This window comes from Nanorana parkeri, unplaced genomic scaffold (genome assembly GCF_000935625.1).
Source record: "Nanorana parkeri isolate BGI_ZX_2015 unplaced genomic scaffold, ASM93562v1 scaffold1760, whole genome shotgun sequence".
Taxonomy (NCBI): domain Eukaryota; kingdom Metazoa; phylum Chordata; class Amphibia; order Anura; family Dicroglossidae; genus Nanorana; species Nanorana parkeri.
Window position 1 is genome coordinate 274,758 of NW_017308028.1, and position 10,279 is coordinate 285,036.

Sequence of the window (10,279 nt, forward strand, 5' to 3'; positions counted from 1 at the left end):
TAAAGATTGAGAGGAGAAAAGAAAAAAAAAAAAAAAAAAAAAAAAAAAAAAAAAAAAACCTCTTAAAGCCTTAAACACTCATTTTGGTGACCTTCAATGTGAATACTCTCTGGCAATGGTAATTTTAGGTCCAACCTGTACAAAGTGGTCTGTTAATCCCTGTTCCTTACTTCAAGGTCTGAAAATGCTGGTGGCTTGACTGGTGTATTGATCTGAAGGCATCATTGCTTCCCGAGTTAGGGACCTGGAACAGCTTTGCAGGAGGCCAGCTCTGACTTTCCTGGCTGCACAATTTAAAGAATGATTGAATTCAGACGCTCAGCATCCTTGCCAGACAACGAGCATCTTCAGGAGGAGATCAGACATGGCAGCCAGCTTATTTCTCTCAGTCTAGGTTTCCCTTTAATTGCCTTTTTTTTTTCCATTAACATTTTTGTTTTATTGAACATAAGAAAAGTGAAAGACATACAGTGTGATCATACATATCACATCGTCCAAGCGGAATGCCGCATAACTGTCAATCAGCTAGGTTACAATACAATACAATACAATAAGGACCGTGTTGTTGATAAGTCCCGCTTAACGCAGCAGTAGATCCATACTGAGAGATTAACATGCATATTACATATGACAAGGGAATGGGTATGTAGATCGATTGGTCCTTCAGTTCGGTGACCTAAACCCAATAGGCTGTAAGTTTGGTCTATGGTAGCGGTAATATCATTAAAGGAGAACTATGGGGTTAAGGCTTTTCCCCATAGTTCTCCTTAGTGTAACGGGAGGACACAAACTAGTGTCCTCCCGTCACCCTAGGCTCAGTATATAGGGAGCTGTAGCTCGCGGTATACTGAGACGCCACAGTATACTGCGAGCAGCTGCTCGCGGTATACTGAGACGCCGCAGCTGAAGTGGATCCCGACAATTGTGCCGGGATCCGCCCAGCAGCGTGACTGACAGCTGGCTCTGCCTATCTAGAGGCAGAGCCAGCTGTACCCGCCCCCTCCCCCGTCCGTTCCGCCAGTCAGCGCGGGCGGATCAGAGCGGGGAGGGGGGAACCCAGCCCCTCCCCTGTCATGGCAGAGAGCCGTGACAGGATCGAGAGGTGAGGGAACGCCGATATGTGTTCGCTCACCTCCTGATCTACTGAGCCGACCTGTGACAGTTTCATTGTCACAGGTCTGATAGAACTATGAGGTGAGTGAAAAGCACTCACCTCATAGTTCTCCTTTAAGTAAACGAAGACAGGCAGCAAGACAACACAAACATTGAGAGACGAGAATCACAGAGAAATATGGAGGTAGTAAAGGCGAGTGTTAGAAATCATAGAGTCCTCCGTGGTAAAACCACTGAGGACTCCAGGGTAGGTCTGAAGATAGAGTGATATGGGAGGAGGACACAAAGTGTATCTTTTGGGGCACAATCCCGTGAGGCGTACTTTCCTTCACCCTATAAAGGGGTCAAAGAGGGTCGGTATTTAATTGCCGTTTTAGATTATTTGTATCAGGCAAGCCAATGTCGACTGCTCGTTGTTTTTCTGTCCTACCTGTAGCTGTTTCCATCGGTTGTTCATTTGCTCAAGCTCCCGAGCATTTTCCACAGAAAGGTGAACATCACAAACCGCCAGCTGGTGGGCAAGATCGTTCGCCATCTTGATTGTGTCTTTTATGGAACTCATATCTTCTTTGAATAACTAGAGAATTACACAAAATTAGAGATTGTTCAGCAAAGTGGCCAATTATATAACACTTCCCCCCTATTGAAGGCCTAAGAACCAGAAGTTTGGGGCTGGTGGGAGCTCTGCAGTTAGGTAACCACTAACACCAATAACAATCACTTATATCCAATGGTAAGGGACGAATTATTCCCACTGACCACTAATTTAGGGAAGTACTTCTCCCAGCGACCACCAATGAAAGAGGGAACCTCTCCTGCTAATCGTCAATGTAATGGGCTGTTTTCCACTGACTAGCAAGTGACCACAAGTGATGGGCTCGGGCGTGTTCGCAGCTGAAACAGGAGGCCGAAGCATGGCAGGGGCCGGGTGAGAGGCGGCCCAGCCGGCGCAGGCTGCGGGGGGCTGGAGGAAGAAGTTTCGTGTGAGGAGCTTCAGGTAAGAGGAGCAGCATGTGTGCAGGGAAAGAGACCCTGCACAGCCCATCATAGATTCTGCACAGCCCACCTAAGAGTCTCAGTGCAGGGTCTATGGTGGGCTCTGCGGGGTCTCTGGTGGGGTTTGCAGGGACTCAGGAGGGCTGTGCAAGGTCTGTGGTGGGTTGTGCAGGGTCTTTGGCGGTCTCAGCCTTAGACCCTGCAGAGCCCACCAAAGATCTTTTACAGCCCACCTGAGACCCTGGCTTCCCTGCAACGCTAATAGCGCAACCTGTCAGAAGCTGTAATCAGCGACTGACAAGTTACGCAAAGTGTCTTGAACAGGAAGGGTGGTATAAATTTAGATGGGGGGCGGGGGGGCAAGTTTCGTCTTGCCTAGGGCAGCAGGAAACCTAAATACACCGCTGCTGGGAGCCATATTAAAGCTGAGGCTTCCAGACCCGAATGGCATTCGGAAGCTCTTGATTGCTATTCAGCAATTTGGACTCCATTCGGGTCTTGTTTAGTATTATGTATATATAAGTAGTATTTTGTAATACAAACGCATATTCGTGGCGGCAACATTGTGACCCTTATAGACCTGAATGGCATGCGGGAGCTCTCGAATGCAAATCGAAAATTTGGATTCAGACCCATTCGGATGCACTAAACCGAAAGATACATCTGATTGGCCAGAAAAGTCAGGTCCATTTATCATTTCAAGGGCTCTTCCATGGTAAAAAATGTCAAAAAAAGGCCGGTTATTACCTTGGTAGCCTGGATGTGCTCAGGTAGGGAGTCAATAAACAGGTCTCCGATGGTTTCCCAAGTTCCTTGCACATTCTCTGCTTGTTGAAGCGCATCGGCAGCCTCTTTCATTGAGACTTCCAGATCTTGAAGCTGTTCCAACGTTCTCTCCAGGTGACGTTGCTGGTCTACACCACGGGCAGTCAGTCTGTCCCAAAGCTCGCTTGCTACATTCGCTTGCTTCCAAAGTAAACGACTGATGGTCTGAGAGCGGTTCTTTGGGGAAGCATCTAGGGGCAAAAAGGTTAAACCAAAAGGCATGACACGGTTATGGAACTAAACCAGCGATTGCACCTTAAAAAGTCCATAACGATATCTCAATCGCATCGTATAACCATATTGCATCCATAAATCGATCATACACTAGGTGTGACTCCATCTTGGTCACACTCCCAACATACTATTGAGCATTTATGTTCATAGTAAGGGAATGCTCTTCAGGAACCACAGCACATCTGTACTGTATATACTACACACTGTATATGTGATGGCCATTTGTTACCATGCCTGAGCATTTCTAGATGCTGTGGTATTGTTTGGCAATCCCAGTGTAGAATTTGGGTGTTATGATCACCCACGCGCGAGTCCCAGCTTTCCGTACAATTGGAAAACATGCGCTAGCGCACATGCACACACAACTTAACAGACGTGCTAACGTGGCGCACGGGAAAATGACAAGTCTTCCTCTGATTGATGATCCTATATAAACTGGCCTGTTCCATTGATCAGTGCTGAACGGTCTTTCAGCTTATGTTCCTGTGTTTCTGCTAAGCTTGATCACCTGTTGCCTTGGCCTGGATTGCTTTGACTACGATTGACTGCTGCCTGTCTTGACCTCTGCTTGTTCCTGGATTCTGCCTCGGCCTGCTCCCTTGGTACCGTTCTGACTGTCTGGCTTTGACCCCTGGCTTGCTTGACTTCTCTCCAGCCCTGCTGCCAACCACGCTTATCCCTCAGCTGGCTTCCAGCCCTGCCGACCGTCCCAGGGAATCTGTTGCTGGACTTTTGCCAGGCACTGGGCCTGAACATCTCGGCACCTGTGCTACTCTCTGTCTGCTCTTTCCCGGTCCCCTCTTCCACGGGTGTGAGACAAGAGCCGAAAGGAGGCCTCCTCAACCAAGTGAGTCCTCTCAACCAAGTCAGTCCTCTACCAGGTACGTGATATCTAGGTCCAGGCTTTAGCAGTGGCCAACACCCAATGATTGCACAGGTTTACATAGAGCATGCTGGCTAGGGGAATTAGCTCCTGAGAAGTCAGAGATGAGTCAGGTGAGCTCCTGCTGGGAAATAGGAACAGACCATGTTCAGGGGTCAGGGGGACTCCCCCAGAAGTCAGAGAGGAGTCAGGTGAGCTCCTACTGGGAAATAGGAACAGACCATGTTCAGGGGTCAGAATGGCTCCTCCAGAAGTCAGAGAGGAGTCAGGTGAGCTCCTACTGGGAAATAGGAACAGACCGTGTTCAGGGGTCAGGAGGACTCCTCCAGAAGTCATAGAGGACTCCTCCAGAAGTCATAGAGGACTCAGGTGAGCTCCTACTGGGAAATAGGAACAGACGGTGTTCAGGGGTCAGGAGGACTCCCCCAGAAGTCAGAGAAGAGTCGAAGAGTCAGGTGAGCTCCTGCTGGGAAGTAGGAACAGACGGTGTTCAGGGGTCAGGGGGACTCCTCCAAAAGTCAGAGAGGAGTCACGTGAGCTCCTGCTGGGAAGTAGGAACAGGCCATGTTGAGGGGTCAGGAGGACTCCCCCAGAAATTAAAATAGAGTCAGGGGGTGGCACATGTAGACAGCCAGGGAGGCTGGGGAGAACTGGTTGAGGCTAGGAGAACCGTGAGCCTGAGGGTCCGCTAGTACAAGTGTGGGGCAGCACTTCCATGAGGACCAGTGGGCCAGAAGTGGTAATGTGTAGAGGGGAAGCCAAGAGGATAAGGTTGTGTTGTTTTGAAGTATTGCATGGATGTTATGCTGAACAACCCCTGCGAGAGTATCCAAGGTGGATGTATGAACTTTAGTTTGAATAAAGGTGAGCTACCAGGCCCTTAAAAAGAAGATATTGCGAGTGGCCTGCATCCTTACAGCGCTCACCATATGTGCTAATATCCCCAAACATCACAATGCTATAAGCAAAAATGTACCCACCCTAAAAGCTTAGCACACTCGGTTTTTAGATAATGAAACACAGCTAATGACCATCAACTGTTAATAAGTGGCCGGCCAAAGTTAATACGTCACGTCCGCCAACTGTGGTAGAGTTTTATTACTTTAATGAAGAGTTGGTCACTATGCAAAGATAAAAGGCTAGTTTATAACTAAAATGCTGAAACAAGGGCACATGGGAAATGAGGATTGTATAAATAGAACACAAAACATGTCCATTCTGCTTGCCGTAATATGCTTTTAACCCCAGGGAACCTTCGGCCGAGCATGCAATACCCTTACAACAATGGCCAATTGTTATTCACAGTGAACAATGCACTTATGCTGCGGTTGTGAATTCCCACAGCAGAATGTTTAAACAGAAGCAGAGAAAAAAAAACCTTGACATCTACTGCCATTGAATAACATTCTCTGAACATGGATTCCCAGGAAGGTTTGGATCAGACAATGGACGTCGGTTTGCTTCAAAACAATTGAAAATGTTTACCAATGCCTATGGAGTTTGGCATGCCACTTCCACTTAAGAGAACTGGTTCAACTGTTAAACATGAGGCCCCAAAAATGCAGGAGATCCATGTTGGATTACAAGAATATAACTATTGTAGCCCCCATTACCTTCTGTGATGTGGCTACTAGAAATTTAGAGGGTTAATTCACTAAATAGCGGATCCAGCCAGGGGCGTAACTAGAAATCACAAGGCCCCATAGCAAAATTCTATATGGGGCCCTGTGATTTCTAGTTACACCCCTTGAAAAGCCCACTTGAGATCCCACACAGCTCACCTGAGGGTGACCCTGCAGAGCCCACCATAGACATCAGGGGGGTGTCCTGGGCGGGCCCCCCTGTGCCCGGGCCACATAGCGGCTGCCTGGGTCCAGCCGTTGCTTTGGCTGATCCTTTGGCTCTCTTCGGCCGCCTCTGCCCTTCGGTTCAGTCGAACTGAAGGGCTGCTGTATGGGCTATTCACAATGGCATATGCCGCGGCTCGACTGAGCCGAAGTGACAGCCGAAGCAGGGAGAACTGCCTGCCAAAGGTCGACCGTTCGCCCCGCAAATGACAGCTGGGCAGAGCCAGATCTCACGGCTGGCTCCACCCAGTTGTAATAATAGATCAGCATTGTCCAATTGACCTGGGGATGCTGATCTGTCATTAAACAATAACAACTGGGTGGTGACATCACGGCCAGCTCCGCCCAGTTGTTATTCATTGGCCGGGACCTGCTAGAAGACTCTAGCTGTCACTGCTAGATCCACCCAATTGTTTTTTTGGGGTTTTTTTTTTCATTTCTTTTTCTTTTCTTTAAAATATATATATATGTTCCTATTTGTTAAATCATTTTTAAAATAATTTGGCAACTGTTTTTTGTTTCTCATTCTTTTAACTTCTTTTCTATTCCGCTCGGTACCTCAGAGGTACCGGGCAAAATAGCAGAATGCCGCGAGGGGCGAATGGCAGCGAGTGAGCTACCGGAGCTTCGGCTCTGCCGATCCAGATGTTGGATCGGCAGAGTCGAAGTCCCTCTGCACTTCGGCTAAGCCAAACATGACTGGTAACGAGGGAGCATGGAGACGGCTTCCCTGCTAATGGGGAAGCAAGTCATTAAGTGCCGCCTCGCTTCCTTAATGGGATTTCCGGTATTGGTATTCGGTATCGGCGAGTACCGGAAAACAAATATTGGTACTCGCACTCGATACTGATAAACCGATATAGTTGCATCGCTAATAATAAGACTGGCAGCAAAATTCTGTATGTAGGGATCATTTGGATGAACGGGAAGGCTTACCAGATACTATTGTCTGGAATTACACAGTAATGTGTTCAAGCTTTACAGGCCTAAGACAAATGATAATAAAGTCGGCAAGCAGTTCATTATACACTAACCTTTGGTCAACGTGGACGTTTCCTCTTCCGCATCTTGGAAAGGATGCTGGGTGAGGAAGGCTTGAGCAGACTCGAGAATGGAGTATATGTAAGGGCCTCGTGCTTTGACCTCCTCCATAAACAGCTAAAGAGTTATAAACAAATATATAAATACACACTGGACACACATAAGCCTGTTACCACAGCACAAAGACCCGCACATTGGGGACGTGATGCTATAACAATTACATAAAAGTCATCCACAAGCATAAATCTGGTGCCTTTGTTGGGAATTTGAAAATGACTTTCTCCACAATGCCTACAACTACAGAGGTGAATGAGAGCTTGCTTTAAACTGCCTTCACAGCTTGTTCAGAATGTGGAAATTCTTTAATGCACATAGTTCGGGCACAGGTTCAATTCCAAAAATGGTGCCCCGGAAAGGAGAACACACAAAGAAGAATCGCTCCTCTACGGCTCAGGGTAGGAATGAGCCGGGTGCTTGCCCGCTGGGAGTACGTCCTCGCTTCAATATGAGCCCATACAAACAGAAGAAAAGATGGCCACACGCCGGATTCCACTGGGATCGTTTATTGAAGGTTGTACCACATCACTGGTGTCCCGCCCAAGGTCCATCACAGCTGATGCGTTTCACCCAATCATGGGCTTAGTTGTAGAGATATCTCATCTCTACGATTAAGCTTGTGATTGGGTGAAATGCATCAGTGGTGGTGGACCTTGGGCGGGACACTAGTGATGTGGTACAACCTTCAATAGAATCCGGTGTGTGGCCAACTTTTCTTCTGTTTGTATTCCACATCCTGTGATTGCATGAGGTCATCAACCCATTCCACATCCTGTGACTGCAAGAGGTCATCAACCCATTCCACATCCTGTGACTGCAAGAGGTCATCAACCCATTCCACATCCTGTGACTGCAAGAGGTCATCAACCCATTCCACATCCTGTGACCGCAAGAGGTCATCAATCCATTCCACATCCTGTGATTGCATAAGGTTATCAAGGTTTGTTCCCTAAGGGGGCATCACCAGGGCACTCTGCACTCACATAGACTGATGCAGAAAGTGGTGCTGACGTCATCAGGTCAGCTCTGCTCTCTGCATCCTTGTGGACCCCCTCCGCCAGGAGAGATCCAAGGCAATTTGAAGAAACACAGATCTAGCTCTGGGTACAACACTCATCTCCTCTCTGGCTCTGTCCCCCACAGTAATTACTTTCTACTTCTACAATCTCAGTCTTCTGAGCTTAATGATGTTGTGTGTCACTCAACCCAGAACACAAGGACATCCTGTGACTGCAAGAGGTCATCAACCCATTCCACATCCTGTGACTGCAAGAGGTCATCAACCCATTCCACATCCTGTGACTGCAAGAGGTCATCAACCCATTCTGTGACTGCAAGAGGTCATCAGCCCATTCCACATCCTGTGACTGCAAGAGGTCATCAACCCATTCCACATCCTGTGACTGCAAGAGGTCATCAACCCATTCCACATCCTGTGACTGCAAGAGGTCTTAAACCCATTCCCTAAGTGGACATCACTAGGGCACTCTGCACTCACATACACTGATGCAGAAAGAGGCGCTCATCAGGTCAGCTCTGCTCTCTGCATCGTTGTGGACCACCCACCACCAGGAGAGATCCAACAAGGAAGAGGACATTGTGCAGAAGATCTTACCAGATGTTTATCTTTGGCCTGCTGAACTGCAGGTAAGTCACCACGGAGGGGCAGCTGAACTGACAGCTCTTCATCTTTCGCTCCTAGCCAATCTATGAATGCAAGAGGTCATCAACACATTCTGTGACTGCAAGAGGTCATCAACCCATTCCACATCCTGTGACTGCAAGAGGTCATCAACCCATTCCACATCCTGTGACTGCAAGAGGTCTTAAACCCATTCCCTAAGTGGACATCACTAGGGCACTCTGCACTCACATACACTGATGCAGAAAGAGGCGCTCATCAGGTCAGCTCTGCTCTCTGCATCGTTGTGGACCACCCACCACCAGGAGAGATCCAACAAGGAAGAGGACATTGTGCAGAAGATCTTACCAGATGTTTATCTTTGGCCTGCTGAACTGCAGGTAAGTCACCACGGAGGGGCAGCTGAACTGACAGCTCTTCATCTTTCGCTCCTAGCCAATCTATGATCTCCTGAAGTGGGGGCTGCAACTTGAGAGTTGGATCTGCAAATGCTTCTAGACGTGCCCTAAAGGGAATACAAGTCAATAAAACGGTGTGAAGAACCAAGAGATCGAGTTCTACAGGTTGAGTATTAGCATGAGCACCGATGTAGCATTCATCAGCCATTTAATGGCTTAGAAACACGTAATGGTTACATTAAAGCCATTTAAAGGAAAAGGGCAACTCCTACTTTTAAAAAGTATAACAAGCAAAAGAGTTTTTTTTCCTCAATACTCATCTTCAATCCGGAGCTGTCCATCTCTGTAATCCCTTACTGCCACTAGATGTCACCAGCCTTCATTCAACCCACTTCCTGAGAGCCCAGGCTGTCATGGACTTGCCCCCTGGGAGGATGACGCCAAGCATTCAGGGATCACGGTACCCTTGGGCTGAATAAAGCAAAGTCCAGAAAGAAGAAGAAGGACCACCCAACACCACCACCGGAGAAGAAGAGGAAGGACCCACCCGTGTTGTCATTGGATGAGCTAATGTAGTGCATATATGTCAGCAGATAGCAGAACCGTTGTTCCTTGTGATTGGTGATGGATCTACATCAGTGGGAGAACTTTGGATTTACTGTACATCGGGTGACTTTTTTTTATCTGTAACCTCTTCATCACCGAGGCCTTTGTTTCATTTTTTGTTTACATGTTATAATCCACATTTTAGGCCTGAAAATTAATTAAAACCCCCAAATATTATATATTTTCTGAAAGCCGAGACCCTGTAGAATAAAATGGCAGCAGTTGCAAATTTTTATGCTGCACGATATTAGCGCAACGTATTATCAAACCCAAACATTTTGTAAAAAATGCATTTAAATGCCCCACAACACAATAAAATACCTGTTTTTTTTTTAAAGTATAAAAGATGAGGTTACAACGAGTAAATAGATACCCAACATGCCCAGGTTAAAAATTGCATGCGTCCATGAAACGGCGACAAAATTCAGTATCCCAAATAGTCCATAGAGGATTTAAAAGCCCCCCACAGGTCATCAGTTTAGAGATACCCAAAAATACTGGCCCGAGAATTATTGCTCTCACTCCGGAGTGTGCGGCGATACCCAACATGTGTAGCGCGATCGTCGTTGTCATACGTAGGCGCACCCGACGCGTGTTTACTTGAAGATGCGCGTGCTCGCGCGGGGGGGGGGGACTT

At 47.5% G+C, this 10,279-nt stretch overlaps 1 protein-coding gene across 1 annotated transcript in view; it reads right to left on the reverse strand.

Annotated features, from left to right (window-relative positions):
- The window catches only part of DRP2 (dystrophin related protein 2), a 46,833-nt gene extending 38,137 nt beyond the window's left edge, over positions 1–8,696 (reverse strand). Inside the window, exons 1-4 of the mRNA XM_018571445.1 lie at positions 8,612–8,696; positions 6,933–7,056; positions 2,857–3,125; positions 1,544–1,690 (exon numbers count right to left, since the gene is read on the reverse strand). Of these exons, the coding sequence (XP_018426947.1) occupies positions 1,544–1,690; positions 2,857–3,125; positions 6,933–7,050 (534 nt within the window). The 5' untranslated portion in view covers positions 7,051–7,056; positions 8,612–8,696. The remainder of the gene's footprint in view (positions 1–1,543; positions 1,691–2,856; positions 3,126–6,932; positions 7,057–8,611) is intronic.
- Positions 8,697–10,279: the final 1,583 nt, after the last annotated feature.